The sequence below is a fragment of the Misgurnus anguillicaudatus genome, chromosome 16 (genome assembly GCF_027580225.2).
Source record: "Misgurnus anguillicaudatus chromosome 16, ASM2758022v2, whole genome shotgun sequence".
Taxonomy (NCBI): Eukaryota; Metazoa; Chordata; class Actinopteri; order Cypriniformes; family Cobitidae; genus Misgurnus; species Misgurnus anguillicaudatus.
Genome location: NC_073352.2, coordinates 28851803 through 28879763, shown reverse-complemented (window position 1 = coordinate 28879763; position 27961 = coordinate 28851803). Strand labels below are relative to the sequence as shown.

Genomic DNA, 27961 nt, shown 5'->3' with positions numbered 1-27961 from the left:
CGAGCGCTTTTGACGCAGATGTGGGCAGTAATTCGGTAAAGAGCTACAAGCTGAGCCCAAATGAATATTTCTCTTTGGATGTTCAGAGCGGGGGAGAGCAAAGTGTGTCTGCTGAGTTAGTGCTGCAGAAAGCTTTAGACCGAGAAAAACAGTCCGTGGTTCAACTCACACTGACCGCTGTAGACGGAGGAAAACCTCCGAAATCAGGGACAATGCAGATAGTCGTAAATGTTGAGGATGTTAATGATAACATCCCCGTTTTCAGTAAATCGTTGTATAAGGCTCGCGTAAATGAAAACGCGCCACACGGCACTTCAGTTATTACAGTTCATGCCAGTGACCCTGATGAGGGTGTAAATGGTCAAATTGTCTATGCTTTAGTCAACCAAGATAATGATAAAAACGTCGATTCTTTCTCAATAAATCCTGAAACAGGCGAGATTACGGTAAAAGGTGATGTAGATTACGAAAGAAAAAATGCTGTTGAGCTCCGCGTGCAGGCAAAAGATAAAGGGCATAAACCACGAGCAGCGCTTTGTAAAGTACTAGTTGAAATTGTTGACATTAATGATAATGTTCCAAAAATCTCTGTAACATCTATAGTAAATACAGTTAGAGAAGATGCTCTTATTGATACCGTGGTTGGGACGATAACTGTAACTGATAATGATGCTGGTAAAAACGGTCAAGTCGATTTAAAAATTCAGGGCTCTGTTCCTTTTAAAGTACAGAATTCCTACAAAAATTATTATACTTTAGTTGTTAACGGTCCTCTAGACAGAGAGAGCGCGCATGAGTATAATGTGACCATCACAGCTACTGATGAAGGGACTTCGCCTCTCTCTAGTACCAGTGTCATTACTGTACACGTGTCTGATGTGAATGACAACGCGCCGCGCTTTCCAGAGTCCGTCATTAATGTTTATGTGAAAGAGAACAGTCAGATCGGAGCTGTCATTTATACAGTATCTGCTTTAGATCCTGATGTAGGTGATAATGCCCGGATCACATATTCATTAATTGAAAGCTCTAAAGGCAACCCGGTAACATCAATGATCAACATAAACTCTGACAATGGAGATATACACAGTTTGCAGTCTTTCAATTATGAGGAGATAAAAACGTTTCAGTTTAAAGTGCAGGTCACAGACTCTGGTGTTCCTCCGCTCAGCAGTAACGTAACTGTCAATGTTTTTATTTTGGATGAGAACGACAATAGCCCCGGGATTCTCGCTCCCTATTCTGAGCACGGTTCCGTTAACACTGAGAACATTCCCTATTCTGCTGAGGCGGGCTACTTTGTGGCCAAGATCAGGGCTGTAGATGCAGACTCCGGTTACAATGCGCTGTTGTCTTATCACGTCTCTGAGCCCAAAGGAAACAATCTGTTTCGAATCGGAACCAGCAGCGGGGAGATCAGGACTAAGAGGAGAATGAGTGACAATGATTTGAAAACTCATCCATTGGTGATTTTGGTTTGTGATAACGGAGAGCCCTCACTTTCTGCGACTGTGTCTATTGATGTCGTGGTTGTTGAAAGCGCGAGTGACGTCAAGACTCAGTTCAGACATGTACCACTGAAGGAGGAGAGTTTCTCGGATTTAAATCTGTATTTGCTGATCGCCATTGTGTCTGTGTCCGTCATCTTTTTACTGAGCCTCATCAGTTTGATAGCTGTGAAATGTCACAGGACAGACAGCAGTTTGGGCAGGTACAGCACCCCAATGATCACCACCCACCCGGACGGAAGCTGGTCTTACTCCAAATCCACTCAACAGTATGACGTGTGCTTTAACTCGGATACACTTAAGAGTGACGTAGTGGTTTTCCCTGCGCCATTTCCGCCTGCAGATGCAGAATTGATCAGTATTAATGGAGGAGACACTTTTACCAGAACACAAACACTTCCTAATAAAGAGAAGGTAAGAACAAAATATTAAATTGAGTAAAAAATAAATTTTTACGGTGCCATTGTGTTTAGAATTTTGCTTTCTCTAACATAAATCTCAAAACAAAGTTATATTTCACCCCTAAAATAATTACTGCTGTTTACAGTCCTTGAATTGTCAATCTTTGCAAAAGTTCCCTGTCCGTGGTCCTGAAAACACAAAGCTTCTAGTTGACAGTTTGAATGTTTTCGCACCACATTTATCTATAAACATATTTACGCTTCGAGTAACCTGCTCTATAATTTGTTCAATATTAAATTGTATTATTATTATTATTTATTTATTTTGGATAATGTTTTGTAATCCTTAATGAGCACAGCAATTGCTGACGATTCATCTGTTGTATATAGATTGCCAAAATAATGTAGCCTATGTCTTTACCAGATCAAACACTTTGAAAAATATTTTGAAATTATGTTTTTTAATCTAATAAATGTTATTTTTTAAATGTGCAAATAGTTTGGTTTGCAGTTGCCCGCACGATGTCAGCAGCCTTCCATTGTGCACAGAGAATTTCTGTAACGTATAAGCTCCTCCTGGTTTCTACACGAGCGCAGGGCTTTGTTCACAGTTCGCCATTGTGTCAGAAGACAGCTGTCTGTGAATTGCTACTTTGCGACTATGCTATTTGATTTCCGTGGTTTTGTCATATCTACAAGATTTGGACGCAATGATATCCACTGCACAGCAAAAATGTAGCTTTTGGGTTTCACTGTATCTTTTCTTTCGGCTATGGAATATAGCAGGCGGGCAGATTGTGTATTCCGTGATGGAGGAAGCAAACCCAGGGACTACAGTTGGGAATTTGGCTAAGGATTTTAATCTGAATGTTCAGGAATTTGAGGTACGAGGGTTTCATGTCGTCCAGGGGCCGAACACAAGGTATTTCGATACAAATTTAAAATCTGGAACTCTTCATGTCAGAGAGAGAATTGATAGAGAAGCGATGTGCAAGCAGAATATGAAATGCTCTTTTTCTATAGAAGCCATGATAAACTCCCCGTTAAACATGTACAGGTTTGATGTAAATATTTTGGACATTAATGATAATGCACCAGAATTCCAGACGTCAGTTACACATTTAAATATAAGTGAATCTGCTTTTACGGGGGAGAGGTTTCCGTTACAGAGCGCGTTTGACGCAGATGTGGGCAGTAATTCGGTAAAGAGTTACAAGCTGAGTCCAAATGAACATTTCTCTCTGGATGTTCAAAGCGGAGGAGAGCAGAGTGTGTCTGCTGAGTTAGTGCTGCAGAAAGCTTTAGACCGAGAGAAACTGCCTGTAATCCAGCTCACGATGACCGCTATAGATGGAGGAAAACCTCCGAAGTCTGGTACGACAGAAATCGCTGTTAACGTTGTGGATGTTAATGATAACATTCCAGTCTTTAGTAAGTCTTTGTATAAAGCTCGTATCATTGAGAATGCTGCGCCTGGTACTCACGTAATATCTGTTCAAGCTGTTGATATAGACGAGGGCGTAAACAGTGAAATCATTTATTCTTTTATCAGTCACAACAATGAGAAAACCGCCAATGCATTTTCCATAAATCCGCAAAATGGTGAAATTATTGTGCAAAATAATGTAGATTACGAAGAGAGGACTGCGGTTGAACTTCGAGTACAAGCAAAAGATAAAGGACACAACCCGAGAGCAGCACACTGTAAAGTGTTAATCGAAATCGTTGATGTTAATGACAACATACCAGAGATATCTGTGACGTCTTTAGTAAATACAGTTAAGGAAGATGCTCCTATTAATACCATGGTTGGAATGATAACCGTTACCGATAATGATTCTGGTAAAAACGGGCAAGTCGATTTAAAAATCCAGGGCTCTGTTCCTTTTAAAGTACAGAATTCATATAAAAATTATTATTCTTTAGTTGTTAACGGCCCTCTAGACAGAGAGAGCGCGCATGCATATAATGTGACCATCATAGCTACTGATGAAGGGACTCCACCTCTCTCTAGTACCAGTGTCATTACTGTACACGTGTCTGATGTGAATGACAACGCGCCCCGCTTTCCAGAGTCCGTCATTAATGTTTATGTAAAAGAGAACAGTCAGATCGGAGCTGTCATTCATACAGTTTCTGCATTTGATCCTGATGTAGGTGATAATGCCCGCATCACATATTCATTAGTAGAAAGCTTTAAAAGCGGCCCGGTAACATCCATGATCAACATAAACTCTGACAGTGGAGATATACACAGTTTGCAATCGTTTAACTATGAGGAGATAAAAACATTTCAGTTTAAAGTTCAGGCTACAGACTCTGGTGTTCCTCCGCTCAGCAGTAACGTGACTGTCAATGTTTTTATTCTGGATGAGAACGACAATAGTCCCGGGATTCTCGCGCCCTATTCCGAGCACGGTTCCGTTAACACGGAGAACATTCCCTATTCTGCTGAGGCGGGCTTCTTTGTGGCCAAGATCAGGGCTGTAGATGCGGATTCCGGTTACAATGCGCTGTTGTCTTATCACGTGTCTGAGCCCAAAGGAAACAATCTGTTTCGAATCGGAACCAGCAGCGGGGAGATCAGGACTAAGAGGAGAATGAGTGACAATGATTTAAAAACCCACCCGTTGGTGATTTTGGTTTGTGATAACGGAGAGCCCTCACTGTCTGCGACTGTGTCTATTGATGTCGTAGTTGTTGAAAGCGGAGGTGACGTTAAGACTCAGTTCAGACATGTACCACTGAAGGAGGAGAGTTTCTCGGATTTAAATCTGTATTTGCTGATCGCCATTGGGTCTGTGTCCGTCATCTTTTTATTGAGCCTCATCAGTTTGATAGCTGTGAAATGTCACAGAACAGACAGCAGTTTGGGCAGGTACAGCACCCCAATTATCACCACACACCCTGACGGGAGCTGGTCTTACTCCAAATCCACTCAGCAGTACGACGTGTGCTTTAACTCGGATACACTTAAGAGTGACGTAGTGGTTTTCCCTGCGCCATTTCCGCCTGCAGATGCAGAATTGATCAGTATTAATGGAGGAGACACTTTTACCAGAACACAAACACTTCCAAATAAAGAGAAGGTAAGAAAAAATATTAAATTGAGTAAAAATATATTTTTATGGTGCCATTGAATTTAGCTTTCTCTCACTCATGTTTATCAGACGTGGTATTACTTTTTACATAAATCTCAAAAACAAGGATATATTTACCCCTAAAATAATTAATTCTGTTTACAACCCTTGAATTGTCATACTTTGCAAAATTCCCTGTCCGTGGTCCTGAAAACACAAAGCTTGCCATTGACAGTTTGAATGTTCTCGCATTATATTTCTCCCTTAACATATTTACGTTTTGAGTAACCTGCTCTATAATTTGCTCAATATTTCACTTTATTTCTATTTATTTATTTAACTATTTTGTTTACGGTCTAATAATCCTTACTGAGCACAACAATTGGTGTCAGTGCTTCTGTTGTTGATAGGCTACATTGTTTTGGCAATCCAAGTTTTAATTCAGATCGAACACTTTTAAAAATATTTTTAAATTATGCTTTTTTATCTAATAAGTATTATTTTTAAATTTGCAAATAGTTTGGTTTGCAGTTGCCCGCACGATGTCAGCAGCCTTCCATTGTGCACAGATAATTTCTGTAACGTAGATAAGCTCCTCCTGGTTTCGTAGCTGACTACACGAGCGCAGGGCTTTGTTCACAGTTCGCCATTGTGTCAGAAGACATCTGTCGTGCGGTTTCTTGTGAATTGCTACTTTGCGACTATGCTATGTGATTTCCGTGGTTTTGTCATATCTAGAAGATTTGGACGCAATGATATCCACTGGACAACAAAAATGTAGCTTTTGGGTTTCACTGTATCTTTTCTTTCGGCTATGGAATATAGCAGGCGGGCAGATTGTGTATTCCGTGATGGAGGAAGCAAACCCAGGGACTACAGTTGGGAATTTGGCTAAGGATTTTAATCTGAATGTTCAGGAACTTGAGGTACGAGGGTTTCATGTCGTCCAGGGGCCCAACACGAGGTATTTTGATACAAATATAAAATCTGGAATTCTTCATGTCAGAGAAAGAATTGATAGAGAAGCGATATGCAAGCAGAATATGAAATGTTCTCTTTCTGTAGAAGGCATGATAAACTCCCCATTAAACATATACAGGTTTGAAGTAAATGTTCTTGATATTAATGATAATGCGCCATCATTTCGGACATCAATAACAAATTTGAATATCACAGAATCTGCTATTCCAGGGGAGAGGTTTCCGTTACCAAGCGCTTTTGACGCAGATGTTGGCAGTAATTCGGTAAAAAGCTACAAGCTAAGTCCGAATGAATATTTCTCTTTGGATGTTCAGAGCGGAGGAGAGCAAAGTGTGTCTGTTGAGTTAATACTGCAGAAAGCTTTAGACCGAGAGAAACAGCCTGTAATTCAGCTCACGATGACCGCTATAGATGGAGGAAAACCTCCAAAGTCTGGTACAACAGAAATCGTTGTTAACGTTGCGGATGTTAATGATAATATTCCTGTCTTCAGCAAGTCTTTGTATAAAGCTCGTATCATTGAGAATGCTGCTCCTGGAACTCACGTAATAACTGTTCAAGCTGTTGATATAGACGAGGGCGTAAACAGTGAAATCGTTTATGCTATTGTAAATCACAATGGTGACAATGATGTCAATGCATTTTTGATAAATCCCGAAACTGGCGAAATAACTGTGCAGCGTGATGTAGATTACGAACAGAGCAGTGCAATAGAACTTCGAGTACAAGCTAAAGATAAGGGACATAACCCAAAAGCAGCGCACTGTAAAGTACTAATCGAAATCGTTGATGTTAATGACAATAAACCAGAAATTTCTGTGACGTCTTTAGTAAATACGGTTAAGGAAGATGCTCCTATTAATACCATGGTTGGAATGATAACCATTACAGATAATGATTCTGGTAAAAACGGGCAAGTCGATTTAAAACTTCAGGGCTCTGTTCCTTTTAAAGTACAGAATTCCTTCAAAAATTACTATACTTTAGTTGTTAACGGTCCTCTAGACAGAGAGAGCGCGCATGCATATAATGTGACCATCATAGCTAGTGATGAAGGGACTCCGCCTCTTTCTAGTACCAGTGTCATTACTGTACACGTGTCTGATGTGAATGACAACGCGCCGCGCTTTCCAGAGTCCGTCATTAATGTTTATGTGAAAGAGAACAGTCAGATCGGAGCTGTTATTTATACAGTATCTGCTTTAGATCCTGATGTAGGTGATAATGCCCGGATCACATATTCATTAGTAGAAAGCTCTAAAAACGGCCCGGTAACATCAATGATCAACATAAACTCCGACAGTGGAGATATACACAGTTTGCAATCTTTTAACTATGAGGAGATAAAAACGTTTCAGTTTAAAGTTCAGGCTACAGACTCTGGTGTTCCTCCGCTCAGCAGTAACGTGACTGTCAATGTTTTTATTCTGGATGAGAACGACAATAGTCCCGGGATTCTCGCGCCCTATTCCGAGCACGGTTCCGTTAACACCGAGAACATTCCCTATTCTGCTGAGGCGGGCTACTTTGTGGCCAAGATCAGGGCTGTAGATGCGGACTCCGGTTACAATGCGCTGTTGTCTTATCACGTCTCTGAGCCCAAAGGAAACAATCTGTTTCGAATCGGAACCAGCAGCGGGGAGATCAGGACTAAGAGGAGAATGAGTGACAATGATTTGAAAACTCACCCGTTGGTGATTCTGGTTTGCGATAACGGAGAGCCCTCACTTTCAGCGACTGTGTCTATTGATGTAGTTGTTGAAAGCGCGAGTGACGTCAAGACTCAGTTCAGACATGTACCACTGAAGGAGGAGAGTTTCTCGGATTTAAATCTGTATTTGCTGATCGCCATCGTGTCAGTGTCCGTCATATTTTTACTGAGCCTCATCAGTTTGATAGCTGTAAAATGTCACAGGACAGACAGCAGTTTGGGCAGATACAGCACCCCAATGATCACCACCCATCCTGACGGGAGCTGGTCCTACTCCAAATCCACTCAACAGTATGACGTGTGCTTTAACTCGGATACACTGAAGAGTGACGTAGTGGTTTTCCCTGCTCCGTTCCCGCCCGCAGATGCAGAATTAATCAGTATTAATGGAGGAGACACTTTTACCAGAACGCAAACACTTCCTAATAAAGAAAAGGTAAGCAGAAACAAATGTTAATCCACAGTAAACTAGGTAAATGCGCGTAAATGTGCCAGATTTAAGATTTGATAGATAAAATAGAATATTTTTCATTCTGATCTGTATTTCTATATTGTAGATTATTGTTCAGAGCCACTTGGTGTCAGCACAGAAGTGTTTTGTACCCTCTGTGCACGCGCACACTGGCTCCTCCTCATCCTCTTTCAGAGTGCGCGCTCGTGTGCATTGTTCTTTATAGGCTTGATGTCTTCGGATGGAAACAAAATGTCATACGTGGCAACATGACCAAAAATGGGGACTATTTTATAACATTTTATTTTATATAATTTGATTGGAGTTTAACATTATAGATGCGCAATGGCAAGCATCATTTTTTTCGGTTGGATCATTACTTGTAATATTTTGGTGTTGTTTTTGGATATATCTTCAGCCCAGCTCGCGTATTCCATATCAGAGGAGGTGAACACGGGAACCGTTGTTGGAAATGTCGCAAAGGACCTCACTTTAAATAATGAAGAACTGGAGTCACGTAATTTTCATATCGCCACAGTATCTGGAAGAAAATATTTTGGGGTTAATTTGAAAACTGGGGTTTTCTTCGTCAGCGAAAGGATAGACAGGGAGGAAATGTGTGCTGCCTCACCGCAATGTTCAGTAAATTTAGAAGCTGTGGTTAACAATCCTTTAAATTTGTTTCGCATTGAGATAAAAATTTTAGACATTAATGACAATGCTCCGTCGTTTCGTGTTAAGTCTAAGCAGTTTAATATATCAGAGAATGCATTTGTTGGTGACAGATTTCAATTACCGAAAGCTTCGGATCCCGATGTCGGAGCAAATTCGGTAAAGAGCTATAAGCTGAGCTCGAATGAATATTTCTCTCTGGATGTTCAGAGCGAAGGAGAGCAGACTGTATCTGCGGAGTTAGTGCTGCAGAAAGCTTTAGACCGAGAAAAACAGCCCATGATTCAGCTCACACTGACTGCTGTAGACGGAGGAAAACCTTCGAGATCAGGGACAATGCAGGTAGTCGTAAATGTGCAAGATGTAAACGATAATGCACCAGTGTTTGGCAAAGCTTTATACAAAGTGCGTCTTGTTGAGAATGCACCAATTGGAACAATAGTTATAAATTTAAATGCGACTGATGTAGATGAGGGTATAAACAGTGAAATTATTTACTCTTTAGTTCATCAAGACAGCGATGATAGAACAAAAAGCGTTTTTAAAATGGACTCTGCGACCGGTGAGATTTCCGTACAGGGCAGTGTCGATTTTGAGCAACACAATGCTTATGAGATTCATGCTCAGGCTAAAGACAAAGGCGTGAGTCCACGCTCTACGCACTGTAAAATTTTAGTCGAGGTTTTAGATGTTAACGACAATGAACCAATGATATCATTAACGTCGCAGGTGAACACGGTAAGGGAGGATGCCAAAAAAGAAACAACAGTTGCATTGATAACGATATCTGACAAAGACTCCGGAAAGAATGGAAATGCGCAGGGTAAAGTGATAGGTGACGTCCCTTTTAAATTACAGTCATCTTATAAAAATTATTATTCACTTGTAGTGGACGGGCCGTTGGATAGAGAGCGCGTTGATCGATATAATGTTACGATTGTCGCTACAGATGAAGGGACTCCGCCTCTTTCCGCCACTCGCGTATTTACAGTATATGTGTCAGATGTGAATGACAACGCGCCACGTTTTTTAAACCCTGTCATAAATTTATTTGTGAAAGAAAATGGCCCCAAGAGCCAAATTATTCACACTCTTTCTGCTAATGACCCAGATTTAGATGAAAATTCTAAAATTACTTATGGATTATTGGAGCAGTCTCAAAAATCTGCATTTGCTTATTCTGCTATTAGCATAAACTCTGACAGTGGGGATATACACACTTTGCAGTCTTTCAACTATGAGGAGATAAAAACATTTCAGTTTAAAGTGCAGGCCACAGACTCTGGTGTTCCTCCGCTCAGCAGTAACGTGACTGTCAATGTTTTTATTCTGGATGAGAACGACAATAGTCCTGGTATTCTCGCGCCCTATTCCGAGCACGGTTCAGTTAACACCGAGAACATTCCATATTCTGCAGAGGCGGGCTACTTTGTGGCCAAGATCAGGGCTGTAGATGCGGACTCCGGTTACAATGCACTGCTGTCTTATCAAGTCTCTGAACCCAAAGGAAACAATCTGTTTCGAATCGGAACCAGTAGCGGAGAGATCAGGACTAAGAGGAGAATGAGTGACAATGATTTGAAAACTCACCCACTGGTGATTTTGGTTTGTGATAACGGAGAGCCCTCACTGTCTGCGACTGTGTCTATTGATGTTGTGGTTGTTGAAAACACAGGTGACGTCAAGACTCAGTTCAGACATGTACCACTCAAGGAGGAGAGTTTCTCGGATTTAAATCTGTATTTGCTGATAGCCATTGTGTCTGTGTCAGTTATCTTTTTACTGAGCCTCATCAGTTTGATAGCTGTGAAATGTCACAGGACAGATGACAGTTTGGGCAGGTACAGTACCCCAATGATCACCACCCACCCGGACGGGAGCTGGTCTTACTCCAAATCCACTCAGCAGTATGACGTGTGCTTTAACTCGGATACACTGAAGAGTGACGTAGTGGTTTTTCCTACTGCATTTCCACCTGCAGATGCAGAATTGATCAGTATTAATGGAGGAGACACTTTTACAAGAACACAAACACTTCCTAATAAAGAAAAGGTGAGCTTTTCTAAAGGGGCCTATGAAGCTTCCTACTGTATATCCTTTCTTCTATATCCAATCTTACAAGGGGCCCAATTCTTGTATTTATTTCCATAAAAGTTATTTTCATTTTCTCCTGAGTTCAGCTGTTTGTATCCGTCTGCAGAGTGAATAGTTTAAGAGGATGTGTGAGCTGTCCATGGTGCTGAATCTGTTGTTGTGAGTCTCTTTGCAGCAAAAAAGCCATTTTAAATAACACACATGCACTTCATGCACATTTGAATATAGATTTTTAGGATATATACATATTTGCACAGTGAGATTTTTCTCCCTTCTATTTTTGATCAGTTTTTTGGTCTGTCTTAACAGAAATTTCATTGTTAAAGTCTGAGCATGAGACAACCATCACGTGGAATGGATTTGTTGCTGTCTGTGTCGTGTTGGTTATTTAGGCCATGCCCTGATTTTGTTTCCTTTAGAAAATATATTGCACATAAACAGAGACAGATGCAGGATGAAAGAAGGAAAGATTTTTCTTTGACTTGTATCTTTCTGCAGGCAGTATCTGGTTTACACCATTTCGTAACATTTCCTCTCTCTTTCAGTCCATTAACAAGTCACAGTAGATGCTACATTTAAATTCATTCTGTAAACACTACTCATTGTCACAAGTACAATATCTGCAGTTCAGTGACTCTCTCCCTCTTCCTTTTTTTCTTTCTCTTGTTCTCACTCTTTTTTTCTGTAGCTGAGCACTCTCATCAGGGTAAGAGCAATATGACTGAATTTTGCATTTTTCTGTATAGCATCTCCCTCAAACATGATACACGTAGGCATGGGCCGGTTACCGGTTTCAAGGTATACTGATGTTTTAAAGATTTTAAGGTTTCAAACCACAAAAATTTTCTGTGACACGTTTTCAAGGTATGAGCTGTATTAAGTCATGTAATTGATTTGATGTTTACATTTAATATATATTACACAAATACATATATTTATGAAAGAATATTATAATGTAACTGCTTTATTTGTACCTGGCATACATGTTGTATGTTGGTTAAAAATAAAATGGGTTGTGTCCAGTTGAAAAGTTGTTTTTATAAGCAGACATTTGCAAATAACACATTTCAGTGTTGCAATGGCAATACCGCAACACGTGAAACCGTGGTGTTTTCGCTTAAGGTGATTATACCGCCAAAATGCCATACCAGCCCATGCCTAGATGTATATTTCTTTTGTGATTTAGACACACTTTTTCTTTTCTGTCTTTAGTAGGTGTTGTTGTTTATCAAGATGCTTTAGTGGATATTGTGTGTTAAACGTATGACTAAGCTTTAGGTCCTAAAGCATATACTGTGAACTTATAATGGTTAAATCTATACATTCAGTGGGTTAAAGAAAATCTGAGACCGCTAGTGAAAATATTTAGTACATGGAGTAAATGCATATTATATTTTAAATCATATTATCATAAATTTGAGAATTTCATCTTATTATTTAATGTCCCATTGTAAAGACATCCTTGCTCTAAAGCGTTTCACAGTCCCTGAATGTTTTAGGAATATTTCAGTAAGCTTGTGTGTTTAAATGGAAGAAAGACAATCAGATTAAGTTTTACAGATATAGAAGCAGCAATATTAAACATTTCTTGTAACATCATAGCTTTTCTTGTTTAAATGTAATCTTTTGTATTCAAAATCATGTTGGAAAAACATTTCAGATGTTTAATCCCCATTTTGTCTATAGAATATGTGGAGACCATTTTGCTGTAGAAAAGCTTTTTGGTAAAAGAATTACTAACCAACCAGTCTGTTTGAGTATTGTGCTTTTACAGGTTATTGTTTGTTTTTTGTTGAAGCATGAGGATGTTTTTGCTCTCATCAGATATACACTACGGGTTTTTGTGTTGTGTTGCTGTCTTTTGTTGTGTTACACCGTAAGATATACACAAAACCACACAGTGCAGATTTGAGCTACATTCTATGCCAGCTGAGGCTTCTCCTCTCAGCTAATGCATGTTGCGTGTGTGGGAGAGACAGGGGGGGATGGGAGAGAGAGAACGAGGGATAGAAAACAGGAGGGGAATGGGGGCTGAGAAAAGAGAGATGGGATAAAAGCTGAAGGGATGAATATAGAAAGAGTGAGAGAGGAAGTGGTGTGGGGGAAGGGTTGGTAATTTTCCGTTCAGTACCGCAACAGCTCACAGTTTGCAGTCTGAGCTCATAGCTCTGACATCATCCCTGTCAGTCACGGTAAAACCCCACCCTCTGCTCCAATTCTCCCGAGGGCAAATGTGACTTTGACAACACGAGCGTGCTCTAAACAGATGCCGTGTATTTGTGTGTTTGTGATAGTGTAAGATAAAAGGTTGCACATTCAGTTTGTGTTAGTTGAGCAACATCATGAGTGTCAGAAGGCGATAGCTATGTTAGATTTTCACGTGCTGTGGTCATTACAGAAGTCCACAGTACACACACATCATATACACATCAGTTGTGTCCGGAGATGGGTAATATATGTATCAAGAACTGGAGAAATATTCTCAATTATATTCTTCATATATATGCTTGCATGCGATTGGAGCTTTAAGGCAGATATGTTTTTGTAGCATCTCTGATTTAAGCTTTGGTTTCAAAAATGTTTTTACAGTTAGCAGGTTTGCTTATTTAATGTAGTTCAAATGGTGCGTTTCAGTGAATCAACACTTAACTCTGATTCAGTGAATTGTTTATTTGTTCACAAGGGTTCCTTCTGGCTTTGTTTCACCTATAGAGATGTTTCTGTTAAAATATATGTTGCTGAATGTTGTTTAGTATGTATAATATTTATTGTATTTAATCATTTGAAATTTATTTGGTTGTTTGGATAAAAACACATTATTATTTATTTGTCAGGAAGCAAATAATTTATTGCCCAACCCCTAGTGGTGCCCTATATTCATGAAAGATCACTTGCACTCGAACAGACACTGTATAAACAGGCTATAGTGACATATTTATCTCATTGGCCATTCTTTGTTCTCTATGCTACTGTCTCCTTAACTTCCTGACCAAACAGACGCACCCAAACTATGCTACGCTAAGGTCTTACCACATTGTGTTGTTCTTATCCAGTCATCTTCAGGTTGTCATGACGACCAGGCTCTGCTGCTGGCCAATGCTGCATTTTGCCACACCTACTCATAGAGAGAGAGAGAGAGAGAGAGAGAGAGAGAGAGAGAGAGAGAGAGAGACTATCTGATGAGAAAGGGTGTGGTGAGATGATATGTTAAACGCAGGGAAGAGAAAATGGTTGTGTCAGTGCATGTACAAGAAGATGAAGGTGATGTTATGAAAACAAATGAGCGTGTGAGAGAGACTATAAAAACAAATTTATTAAATTAATGAAATCTCAGGACTGAGAAACTGACATTGATGAAACATGAAAGTGCTTATTATGATAGACAGAGAGCAGAAGTGTAAGATGATCATAGCTGGCAGTATGGGCAGTGACAGCACATCGCTTTAGGGGTTTAAGCAGTAAATGTCTTTAGTAAAGCTAATGTGTTTTTTTTTTTTACAGTTTTTGAGTTATATTTTACTTTTATAATGCAGATTTATTTACAAACCTGGCCTAAATCTGTGGCATGTACAACATGAATATACTTAAATAGTGTATTTTAGTGCACTTTCTCATCTGGGCAGACATTCACACTAAGTATATTTAAGTACACTAAACATACTATTTTCACACTAATTTTATACAAAAATGTGACTTTAGTACTTATTAAAGGGATAGTTCACTTTAAAATGAAAATTCTGTCATCATTTACTCATCCTCGTGTTGTTCTAAACCTGTATGATTTTTTTTCTGATGAATACAAAGGAATATATTTTGAGAAATGATGGTAAACACACAGCAGTAAGTGACCATTGACTTCCATAGTAGGAAAAAATATTTTGGAAGTATTGTGATAAATGACGAAGAAAATATTTTGATAAATGATGGTAAGCACACAGTTGACCCATTAAATTCCATCATATTTTTTATTCCTACTATGGAAGTCTATGGTCACTTACTGCTGTGTGTTTACCATAATTTCTCTAAATATCTTCTTATGTGTTCATAAAAAAATACTGTTGGTTTAGAACAACACGAGGATGAGTAAATGATGACAGAATTTTCATTTTAAGGTGAACTATCCCTTTTTTATAAACTTTAGATTGTAAGTGTACTTGAATGTGTTATTTTGGGACACTAAAAATGTTATTTTGGGAGACGTATTTTAGTAAACTAAAAATAAATTTTAAGTATTAATGTTATTTAGTAAATTTTCTTTTTAAGAAGCTACTACTATAGTACTACTGAAGCAAAACTATATTTTTAATTTGTATGTTTGTAGTGTATAACTTTTGCACTTTTATTTAGCACACTACTTGTGTACTACTGTACTTGCTGGCATTTTTTAGTACATTTGTACTTTATTTTTACATGGGTTGTCATCAGAATTACAGCGGCTTTGTGTACAGCAAAAATCAGTGAAGCAGTGACTTTTGATCTGACTTATTTTTTTGATCCAGATAAGTAATAATGTCAGAAAATGTAAGAGATTTAGCTTTGACCTTTAAGGGGATGAACAGATGTTTGAGAATTTGTGGGAGAAAATAACTATATTTTTCCCCTTAAAACCTTCAATTTAACAAACTGCTTGTGTTAGCATCTAAAACAAACGTGAAAACAGATTGTAACCTGATTATAAACTGAAAGTGACAAAATTTACTGGGGAACTGTAGTTTTGGAGAATGGGTTTTGGAGAATGGGTTTAACGATGGATTCCAAATAACATAACATTACTTTTTTTTGAGCATTTAAGTCACTCAAACTTTTAACAATTTAACAATAAATATGTCATCAGGTTAAAGAAAATTTTTGTATTGTGAAAATTTAGATATTATCCGTTAACTAAATATCCAACAAAATATCAAACTGTATGACTGATATAATGGTTTTCCTCCTATATTAGATTAAAATATATGTTAGTCGTACAGTATCACTGTGACTAGGTGTCATGGTACAAGCTTGCTGATGCATTATAAAATAATAGTTGCAATTTAAAAAACGAATGCTTTTATTAAGTTGTTTAAATACAATTCCTTTTCAATTTCACCATTTTAAAAATTCTAACCAGTTTAAGGTGGAACTTCGTTTCCCCTTGAAATTCACTCCCCAGACTTGTCCCACTGCATTTCCCCTCTTTTCCAGCCCTAGTAGTCCTAGTAGTATTTTCTGACTATAAATGAAAATGAACAAATTTACTTTTTCATGTGCACAAACAGTGCTAAATAATAGCACTGAAAGTGGCTCACTGGCTCATAATCATAGGGGAATCATTTTAAGCACTATACAGCACCTATAGCACATGTGTAGAACCCTATATTGCTTATTAGAACCATATCTAGTGCTATAGTGGTACTATCACCCCCGGATGGTTCTTCATGAAAAAATGGTTCACCTATGATTACTAGCTTTTTTAAGTGTACTGAAAACCTTTTTTCTTTAGTTTTTGTCTGATGCTGATAGTGAGAGCCTTAAGTATTATCGTGAAAAATTAAAAATACTTTTTCAGCATATTCCTTTTTTGAATTAGCATATTATTGGTTTTCTGCATAGCATGTTCACATATAAGCAGATAGGCTTACTGTATAACTTGAGATATTGTAAAAAGAGAGCATGTCTGTTTGATTATTCTGCCATTTACACATTTACAGTCTTTACAGGCTTGTCTCTGTGTCTGCAGAGGACTGACGAGGCGTGTCTGCTGTGCCTGATAGCTTTGTTTCACCTCCACAGGCGGCTTTTTTAGATTCAGACAATAGAAGGGCAAGTGATGCTGAGACAGCGGGGTTTATCAGAACCCCAGAGGTTGACAGATTTTGTGTTTTGTAAAATCATGGCCTGTTCTCTGACGGAGAGATGCAGTGGAGGAGAAATTACACACACTTTGGGATCACAGATTTAGCCTTCGTGTTGGCTTACAGATGCAGAGAGTGTTCTGTGTGCGTTTAGCTGCCCTGTCGAGAATAGAACACAATGTGTTGCATGTTTTATTTATTTTAGAGTACCTGTAATCTCTGTTTAAAGATACGCAGTGCTGCACATTTTAAATGGTGCCCTGAAAAGCTAGACAATAGTAATGCTGGTCCTGTTGTTAGTATGAGTGTATACTTGATTTGCCAATAATTGTATTTCTTTATTAATAACACAATGCATTTTAAACCTGAAATTTAGACTTTGAATCACTGAATTTGATTGCATTTGATTGATTTGTTTTTGTGGTAGTTCATATTTTTTCACAAATGTTACTTATGGGGCAGTTTAGACACACACACAAAAACTGCACAACGAACATGGTCATGTCAACCAGTAGTGGACTGGCCATCTTGTTTTTAGTGAAAATATTTTTTTTACAACTCTGTGTTGTGTAGTAATACAATAGCACTGGGGCAGAAAAGAGAAAGAGATGAGTTACAGATTGTGCTTACGATAGATGGTATTAAAAGAAGCTACTCTGAAAAATAAATAAACAAACATTAAAATGAAAGGCAGGTGAAAAGATAAAGTCTAAGGGAAAATCAATGGCTCGTGTTTCAGAGAGCAAACTACATTCACATGGGTGTGTCTGTTATTTTCTGTATCTTGCAGTTCTTTTTTGTACCCATAGAGGTCTGACTTCACCAAGACTTCCTCTGACAGTCCATCACAGGTTCACAGATGTCCAATCCTTTTCCTTCTTTTTCCTGTTCTGTCCCAAATCTAATCATTCAGATTCAATCAGATCTTAAAACAATAAGGGGATGAAATTCAACGACACCAAAACCTTTTAATGTTGTTTGAAAAATAATATTAGGAGCATAAATATTAGTCTTTTAATGAAACATCATTATTTATTTATGGATTGCACCAGTGATCTCTGTTTAATATAAAACGTGCCATGTATTTTTCATTTGTTTCAAGTATAAACTTCTAACACGTATGAAAATAAATAGTTAATAAATTAGCAGTATGGTAGCTTGTGGCGACCTCCTCCATTAGCACCCCCTAACCCAATACATCCCTCCACTGCTTCCCCACCTGCCTGTAAAAAAGCAACATTCTGCACTTGCTTTATCTTTTATAAAGACAATCAGCAAAATTGCTAAATGTCTTTCTTTTGATGCAGAGTTAAACATTATCATGAGAAATCTGCTCATCAATTAAACATGGTTAATGTTGAACGCAGCAAAGCCACTGGTGTGTTCAGTGACATGGTGGACTTTAAGGATTTTAGCTGTTAAAAGCTGTGAGATTGCCTTGAAATATTTCAGATGGACTTCTGAATTTGCATTGAACTATGAATCTGACTCCCTTAATGAAATTGTAGCTCAGGTAAGTGCCAATGTGCACAATTTATCAAACTTTCAGAATTGGGACCAAAGAATTGTACAACATACTTGGCTAATTCTAGGAAAAAATACCCCCCAAAAAACTCAATATACAACAAAGATGCAAGAAGATACACTCATTATAAGTGAGTGTGAAAATAATAAATGCAAAATAAGAAAAAAAATATTTATTGCGGGGTTAGGTAGGTTTCTGATGATGTCATCTGCCTCACCTGTTGTCGCTGTGAGTAATAATGTGAAGTCTTTACTCACTGAAGCCCTGAGCAGAGTGTATATAGAGAGGAAAGCTTCAGTCAAACAGGGTGGTGATGCACAGCCACACTGATTCACACACGACCCCTGTCACAGACACTTATGTGGAGAGTTTAACACACTTATTCACTCTTTATTTTAGTCTGAGTCTGACTGATGTGGTTTTTCGATCCTGCACAGGGCTTAAGAGCCGTTCAGTCTAATGAATGTCTTTTTAAAGGGGCAATAAGTGGGTAGTAATGAGCCAGTGTTAATATTTCAGAGTCATTATAATGAATAACTAGAGCTGGAAATTAATATCCAGCAGCAGCACAGCTAAAGAGATTATCAGATCTAACCTTTCTTTGTCATGTGAGCAGATTTCTGAAAGATGACACATTTAACGCCTGGTTTTACAGACATGGCTTAGCTAAAGCCAGGACTGGGCCTTAGTTTAATTAAGATGTTTAAGCATCTTTTTTAAACATGCATTGTTTAATAAATAATAAAAAGATGTTGGGTGTATCTTAAAACAAATCAATGATACTGGAAAATTTTAAGATCTGTCAGTGCAAGTTATTTTCTGGTGTTTTAGTCTAGACTAACCTTAAGCTGAAACCGGGGGTACGTTTCTTTGAATGAAAAAGATTTTTAGAGCTTGAATCTGTTAAATAATCATTTAACATGTACTTTAAAGAATCCAGAATATATTCACTTAACTTTTTGTAAAATAACTAAATAAAATATTACCAATAACTTTGTAGGAATATGGATATATTCTCATAACAATGTGGGTTTAGCATAAGCTCATCTGGTGATTGTTTTATAAAAGGATTATCTCACTAAAACATGCAGCACTAATCTAATTCAAGGCCATGACAGGCAAATCTTGTTTAAATGAAGAACCAATCAGAAGCTGGAATTATAGGAAATTTTTGATCTAATCATATTTTCTGTTTTCAGTTTGGTAGACGAGTTTTGATATAAAGAGCAAGTGCAAGACAAGTGATCATGCATTTTATTGCGAGTATACTGGTAACACTTTAATAATATATGGTATACTGTAAAACATTTTTTGTTTAATCAACTCAGATTTACAAGTCATTTTAACTTACTATTATGTATCTTGACTAGAGATGAGTTGTTATAACTTAGAAAATATAGTTGAAATAAGTCAAAATCATTTTATAAGTTGTAGCAAATCATGTATTTTCAAGATATATAATAGTAAGTTAAAATTACTTGTAAATCTCAGTTGATTAAACAAATTGTTTACAGTACCATATATTATGAATAGTTGAAATAAGTCAAATTCATTTTATAACTTGTAGCAACTCATCTCTTGTCAAGATAAATAGTAAGTTGAAATGATTTGTTGATTAAACAAAAAATTATGTCAGGAAAGATTTTTGTACAGTGTATATCATAATAATAATATAGTTATTTTAGCTTGTAATTAATAATTGATTGATTTTAAATAATTATAACAAATATATACACAATATTTTTAGGCCTGTAGCTTAAAAATAAGTCGTTGTCATGACGATTAGATTAGAGGCCATAACAGAACATACAGTTTGGTGCAAATCACTGACTTCATTTATGTAAACGTTGCAAAACAAAATCAACCATAAACATCGAGACTGAGCTGATAGGCTCCTAATAAGACGAACTTAATCTAAATTCCTAAAGGAGAGACAAAATATTTAGCGTCAGAGAGCATATTTGAATTGCGAAAATAGAAAGCTGTGCATGTTTGAATACATCACAATACAATGGGAAATGACAGTGAGAGGCTGTATGTGCGCCCTGGACAGACATCGAAGAAAATTCCAGGCGTTTGCATCCGTGTGCGTGCATAATTAATGAAATTACCCCTCGTGTTTTTTTTTAATTGGCGTAAACATGCGCAAGCATTCCTCAGGGAGCGTCTGTAAAATGTCAGAGTCACGTATCTCGGAACAATTGAACACTTGTTCTGTTTTCTTCTTATGTTCACCAGACAAGAAGCGTAAGTTGCGGGCCACATCTTTATGTGTGCATTTGTGTCGGACCCACGGTGTTGTGTGTGTGGTGAAGTGTAAAAACACAAGAATCTGGCTTTTATGTTTTTTTATAAAATCATCTTAAAAAACAAATGTTCTACACAACTATGTCCCCAAAAAGAACCACATTTCCATGTGTTGTATACCCATAAATGAACAAAAAATTAACCTTTTAGGGTGAATCTTTTTTTTTGACAGTGTATGGTATCACTGGGAAACAATCTTTTAACTTTTGTTTTAAGACATGCCTTTCAGCCAATTCAATTCTTGCCTTGCAGCATGTCTTCCTGTTTATAAACGTATAGCATTCCAATTTTTGTTTTGCTTTGCTTTTGCTTCTGGCTAATATTTTTAACTTTTCAGTGTTATCTGTTATCTGCTGTGTTTTAATTTGGGTATTTGCTGTCTATTTTGACTTTTGTCCAATTGGTCTTTTGGTTTGTGAGTGGTCCTCAGACCTCATGCCGTCTTTCTCTCTGTCTCTCGCTTTCTCTTTCTCACTCAATCTGAACTTTTTATTTTAACCATAGCGCTGACCAGTGCGCGTCGCTGTGTTATGCATTGCCGTGGGCTCACGAGCTCTCCAGAAGCAGATAGACGCGCGTTGGGATTGCAAGAGACGGTGTATCGTTTAATAGCCAGTTGTCTCAATGACTCAGTGCGCGGGGTTATTTTAGGTCATTCTGTCTATACATCACAACAATAACACTCTGATTGGTCCAGGGGTGCCTGCAAGTTTTGATAATGTATTTGAATATTGTATATGAATATTATTTAATCATTGATAATAATTAGTGTGAAATTTATTATTTTAGCTTGCAGCTGTGAGGGTCCAGCTCGGGCACTGTACGGTTACGCGAGGGAGACATGTGACATAGATCTGATTAGACTAAAGATCCGTAAAATATAATCTAATCCCTGTTTTCATTAATATTTAATTGGATCAACATACATTATACCAAAGTCAAAATTAAGTTAATTATTTATACTGCTGGTCGCTTCTGCAGCTTGAACCGGTGACGGCAGGTGTGCTTGTGTCTAGCTATGAGAAAGGAAGCCATATATACTGCCCAGTGTTTATAGCTTCAAATGTATATTTAATAGCCCCGGTGAAGATTAATAGATATGGTGTCAGGACACTTTGCGCTCTGATGTACTTTCTTACCCTGGCCTGATTAATTAGGGTTGTGCTGGTTCTGGTAAAGCACCGTTATTATGCTTGAAGCTTCGTATTTGAAGAAGTTCAACAGATCTGAGCCGCAGTAATGTGCTTTATTTAGTTTGGATTTTTGTACTTTATGCTTAGGGAATCATTGAAACGTTTTAATAGAATTTATTTTTGTTCTCAGTAAAACAATGTACATAGGTTTTCAACTGGGAAAATAACTAAACTCATAATTTCTTGCCATGGGGACAGATGGCAAGCAATGTGCTAGTGGTCCGGTCTGCACCAATCGTTTATTATTGTGAATAAAAAGCACTTCACTCCTGTGATAAAACAAGATCGGTTTTTAATCTGTGACAGGAGGAACGAGTGAGTGGCCAGCGAGCTGTCGGCGCTATTGATGGAAAAACAACACAAGCGCACTGTAAATCCGTGTTTTATGTTTATTAAAAATATGAAACATGTCTGTGTGAAAAACATGCGTGAGTCGTATTAGGCAACAGGACGTGAAATATCAATGAAAGAGAGTCTGAGATTTTTTTCGGTTAAGTGTTTTATAGTCACCTTAGAGCGCTTGGAAGAGAAGACAATGAAAAGGGCGGTGGCGCTGGCTTTGTGTTTAAATGCACTCGTGTTTTCAATCGATATTAATGAGACAGTTTACCAAACAAGGCGGAATATGTACATCGCACTGAAAGCATATATAATTTTATCAGCAATGTTTTCAATCCTTTGTGGTGTATATGGTTTGTTAATGCGCTTGTCGGTGTGTTGTTGGAAGGTGCTGAAATGCAGTGGGCTGCGCTGGTGTGTGCTGCTCCCATCCCCCGCCTGTACAGCACAGAGAGAGAGAGAGAGAGAGAGGGAGAGAGAAGGAGAGCGAGCGATAGCCAGCACCCTTGTGAGGGGAAACAAGAGTCAGCTTCACGGAGAGAAGGAAAAAGACAGGCTAAAGAAAGAACATGGATAAAGCGGATAATTTTCTGTTTAAAAAGGCAGTGGAGGGGAGACTTTGGTCGTCCTGCACATAGTCTGACCGTTTTTCCCGTTCTTAGATGCCATGTTCGGGAGCCGTTGCGCGGAAAGCGGTTTTTAATTCGTCTGTGGATGTTGCCAGCTTGCGATGGCTATTGTAGGGCGATGTAGCTCCATAAAAGTGAACGCGCCTCTTTGTTTTTGTTTCTTTATTGTTTTACTAAGTGGTCTTACAAATGCACAGATTCGCTACAGCATTCAGGAGGAGATGGAGAGCGGTACCCTCGTTGGGGATCTTGTACGGGATCTTGGACTGGAGCTGAAAAAGCTCTCGGCGCGTCGGATCAAAATCAGCTCCGACAGCGCGAGGCGATACTTCAGTATCAACCACAAAACTGGTAAGCTTGTTATAAGCGACCGGATTGACCGCGAAACGCTCTGTGAATTCAGCGGGACCTGCACTCTCAGCCTCGACGTGGTGTTAGAAAACCCATTCGAGCAGCACAACGTGGATGTTGAGATTTTGGACGCAAATGACAACTCGCCGCTATTCCCACGAGATGAGTACCAGCTGGAGATCCCCGAGGGCGCACAGCCAGGCGCGCGGTTTTCCATTGAGGGCGCGCAGGATCCGGACGACGCCTCGAATTCTGTGCGCAATTATCGCCTTACCTCAAACGAACACCTGGCTCTGGACTCAACCAAACCACCTGCAGATGGAAAACACGTAGAGCTTGTGCTGAAAAAACCTTTTGACCGTGAGCTCGTGCCTTCGCACCAGTTTCTTATTACAGCTACTGACGGTGGTTCGCCTCCGCGCTCAGGCACAGCCAGAATCAACGTGCGCGTTTTGGATGCTAACGACAACGTTCCAGTATTCGACAGCTCTGTATACAAAGTGAAAGTGAGGGAAAACTCTCCTGTTGGCGCGCTTGTCATTAAATTAAATGCCACAGACCGGGATGAGGGCTCCAACGGGGAAGTGCATTATTCATTTAGTTCCTACACACCAGACAAAGTAAGACAGATGTTTTCTGTAGACACAGAAAGTGGAGAAATTAGAGTTAAAAGCAACGTGGACTATGAAGAAACAAACAGCTATGAGATGTATATACAGGCAGCAGACAAAGGCCAGGGGGCTGTTGCAGTGCATTGTAAGGTGGTGGTAGAGGTCCTAGATGTGAATGATAACCCTCCCGAGATTGTACTCTCCTCTCTCTCCAGTCCAGTTCGAGAAGATGCTCGGGCAGACACTGTGGTGGCTTTAATCAGCATACATGACAAAGACTCTGGCCAAAACAAACAGGTCAGTTTAGACATCATCCCTCCTAACCTTCCCTTTAAAATCAAATCCTTTCGCAACCATTATTCCATTGTTACCTCTGCTTTCCTGGACAGAGAGTCCATTCCCTCTTACAACGTCACGGTTATAGCCACCGATGGCGGTACTCCACCTCTTTCGTCGTCCATGACAGTGCGAGTTGAAGTGGCAGACGTAAATGACAACCCACCACGTTTTGAAGAGGCTTCGTACACGGTTTACGTCTTCGAGAACAACGCGCCCAGTGCCTCTCTGTGCGTCGTCAAGGCAACAGACCCTGACGCTGGTGAGAACGCTCGCATCACGTACACTGTCCTCAATGATAACAATCATGGGATTTCTGTGGCATCGTACGTGTCTGTCAAGCCTGCCACGGGTGAGGTGTACGCATTAAGATCCTTTGACTTTGAGAAGCTGCGCGAGTTTCATTTCCAGGTAAAAGCCCAAGACAACGGTGTACCTCCACTGAGCCGGGTGGCGACTGTCTACATTTACATCATGGACTCTAACGACCACAGCCCACAGTTTGTTCACCCAGCAGCGAATGGCTCTCAATCCATCCAGACCCTTTTACGTAACGCAGAGGCAGGGGTGCTTGTGGCACGTATGCTGGCTTGGGACTTGGATGCTGGAGAAAATGCCTGGCTCTTGTACAGCCTCCATCACCCGCCCGACCTGGATTTGTTTAAGGTGCACGAACACACAGGTGAAATCCGCACCACCCGACGAGTGATCGAGGACAATTCCACTGTTTTTGGTCTCACGGTGCACATAAGAGACCACGGCTCACCTCCACGTTCTGCCTCAACAACAATCAATGTCGCCATTATGGAACTCCCACCCAAAGTGGCCCCGGACCCCAAACGCATTATCAGGCCGCATGGCGCAATGATCTTCTCCAATGTTACCTTGTATCTTATTATTGCCCTGAGCGCCACAACCTTTGTCTTTTTGGTCACTGTTTTTGTTTTGGCTATCGTTCGCTGCCATGCCTACTGCAGTCAACCAGATGCTTGTTCCTGCTCACCTTGCTGTGGGGGAAATAAGAAGGCGGCAACGATGAAGAAGACACCCAAAGATGGTGGTGGTGGAGGAGGAGGGGGCGGGGCTACAGGTGGAGGAGGAGGTGGAGCCACAGGTGGCGGAGGGGGCGGTGCTGGAGGGATCACAGTTCAGCAACAGGCAGTGTTGCGGAGGGACCTAAAAGTGGAACCTCATTACATTGAGGTTAGAGGAAATGGCTCTTTGACCAAAACGTACTGTTACAAGACCTGCCTGACCGCAACATCTGGAAGCGATACGTTCATGTTCTACAACACGGGCCGTCCTATTAGTGGTACCTGGGGCTCGGGGGCCGACCGTTTCTTCACCGGTCAGAGCGGGCAGTTTGTACGCAGACTGAGCATGCCGGACGCCACTGCCATACAGGTGTGTGATGTGCCCAAAAAACCAACAAACTCATGAAGTTAGTCATGCATCATCATGCGTTTGTTCACTTGTGTTGCTTAGAGATTGCAATACAGCTACAGGCCTGTTTCAGCACTGGACAGCTCAGGTGTGTAGTGGGGATCCGTAACAAGGGCCTCCTGTTGTTTAAAACATTTTTAGTTTTACATTTCTTTGCCTTATTAATTCACAGCAGAGTCTTCAGAGTGAACTGCAGCGTGTGTGTGCATGTGTTTGATAGTTTAGGGTATCAGTAGTTTATGCTCTTCTCTATGCTTGTTTACAGCTGAATTCAAATTGCATTTCATCAGCAATGAATTTAGAAAGAAGTGCTCTCGTTTTCCTCTAGCTCTCCCTTTCTCGTGCTGGTTCTCTCTTGCTCTCTCTTCAGCCTGTTCTGCAGTGTGCCATTTCAGGACAGCTGGCTGTGTTTATATTTAGAGGTGTGAGTCTCAAACACACTGCAGTTTCTCTGCTCCAACACTTAAATCTCTCTAGACCCCGCAGGCTTGCCTTCATTTAGTTACACAACTTCTTGTCGGACGTCATTCACCAAACCATCTCAACACAGGTTAAAATGATTTGATGACAGCTTTTTGGATAGATTAGACTTCATGGTCATAATGTGACCTTTCTGTGGTTGGGAGTAAAATGGCTTCCGTGTTCAGTTTCACACGGCTAGTGTTTTATTCTCTTTGGTGATGAAAAGGTCTTGTTAAATTATACATCAAAATATCTGCTATTAAATGAGCAAATCACACAAAATCTATTGGTAACATGCTAAGGTCATGTTTTGACCAGTACAATTTTAACAGTTAAAAATATAAATCTCAAATGTTAAAGATTAGGTCACATAATAGTTAAAACGGAGGCAATATGCATTAAATAATGTCATAATGCAAAACCTATAATGGTCATGAAGTTAATATTTATGTTTTATGAGAAATTAGATGTTTGATGAGTCTGTCAGTGTGTCACTATCAATAGCCTTGCATCGTTACAGACCTAGTGCTTTGTATTTTGCTGTTGATCGTGTTTTTGGGATTACTGGATTTGAAAGTCGCACTGCGCGAGCCGTTTACTTATTAAGTAATTGAGGAGCTCAGATGCAAAAGCCGCTAAACGGCACCTGCGTCAAAAATGAGATACTGATATTCATCAAATGCTTTTGCGTCAAATCCATAGAGTCTATTAAAAATGCTCATTTACACACAAAGGGTTTTGCCTCTAAGCTTTTCAATTACTTGCTGATACGAGTGCTAAATGTCAGTCGTTTTTGTTCTCCTGTGAGATTAAGTGCCAAAGGAGCTCAGTTCAATACTGCCAGCAGCTGATTTGGTGCATCGGTTTGGAAGGGGTTGGAGGAAGGATTGTGATTGGTTGGTGCAGGGTGCAAATGCTGTATCTAGGCGAGGTGTGTCCACTCAGAAGAGACCTAAGAGAGAGAGAAAATAAGGAAAAGGGTGAGAGCCGCTGGTGAGACGATATCAGGCTCATTATCAACACACACACAGAGTGCTAAAACAAAGGCATGTGATAGGAATAAAAATCAGCTTTCCAGTTTCTCTGCTCTCAGCTACTTTTCTTTGTCTTCGCTGTCTGCAAGAACGTGTCGCACAGAGGCTGATGTTTGATAATGAACACACAGCTCAGCCTGTTGCACGTAGGGTCAGTTTCAGAATCCGTCTGTCTGGATGGGTAACATTTAGGGTGTGAAAGATGCCCTCTTGATGTGACTTGCATATTGTCCTGCAGTTCAGGTTTTTTTGGGGGGTTGTATATATTCAGCCTTTTTGCTCTTCATCCATAATGTCTTCCAAGTTGGCATTTGCCACCGATCCACTGGTTCAAAGTGAGTCATTGTACCCTTTGCTTGTTTGAATTATATGCCCACAAGGATTGTTTCATAATTTTTTTTTAAGTAAAATGATTAAGTCACAAATTAAATGGTGTGGTTTAAATGCTTTAATGTCTTCATATTAATAAATATGATCTTGACCTTGGTACATTTTCAGATGTTATATTTCATACCACATTTCATATGCAAGGCTCTTTTGAGCGGTTCATGAGATAAGTGTGTATTTTGTGGGTTTGTGTGATGGATGTGTGTGTTTGTGGGCGTGAGCTATGAAGAGAAACGGCAGGCCCAGATTACATAGAGAATTGGATTTCACATTGATGAATGTCTCTAGCAGGAGGTGGAGAGAGGAAACTGAGGTATGAAGAGCACAGATGCAATGACTGCAGAATGTACTGGTGTGAAGTCAGTACTAATCAGTGCACATAAATGTCCATATACTGTACCTTCATGTCATCATTTTACAACAGGAATTTTGCAGTTTGTGCTCTCTCTCTCTCTCTCTCTCTCTCTCTCTCTCTCTCTCTCTCTCTCTCTCTCTCTCTCTCTCTCTCTCTCTCTCTCTCCGTGTGTGTGTGTGTGTGTGTGTGTGTGTGTCCATTACATTTGGATGGTGAAACGATGAATGATTTGTCCGTGTGTGTATGAGACAATTAATGGA

The 27961-nt window shown here is 39.5% G+C and overlaps 1 protein-coding gene across 29 annotated transcripts in view; it reads left to right on the top strand.

The window, feature by feature from the left end:
* The window catches only part of LOC129421780 (protocadherin alpha-C2), a 160828-nt gene that overhangs the window by 114591 nt on the left and 18276 nt on the right, over positions 1-27961 (top strand). For 8 of the 29 annotated variants that reach the window (XM_073854468.1, XM_055177317.2, XM_073854466.1 and 5 more), the window contains exon 3: positions 11587-11604. The exons of 14 other annotated variants lie outside the window; for them this stretch is intronic. In XM_073854468.1, coding sequence (XP_073710569.1) covers positions 11587-11604 — 18 coding nt within the window. Of the gene's footprint in view, positions 1-2548; positions 4999-5927; positions 8118-8331; positions 10857-11586; positions 11605-22544; positions 25425-27961 lie in introns of those variants that run through there. 7 more of the 29 variants (XM_073854463.1, XM_055177337.2, XM_055177320.2 and 4 more) reach the window with 7 other exon arrangements.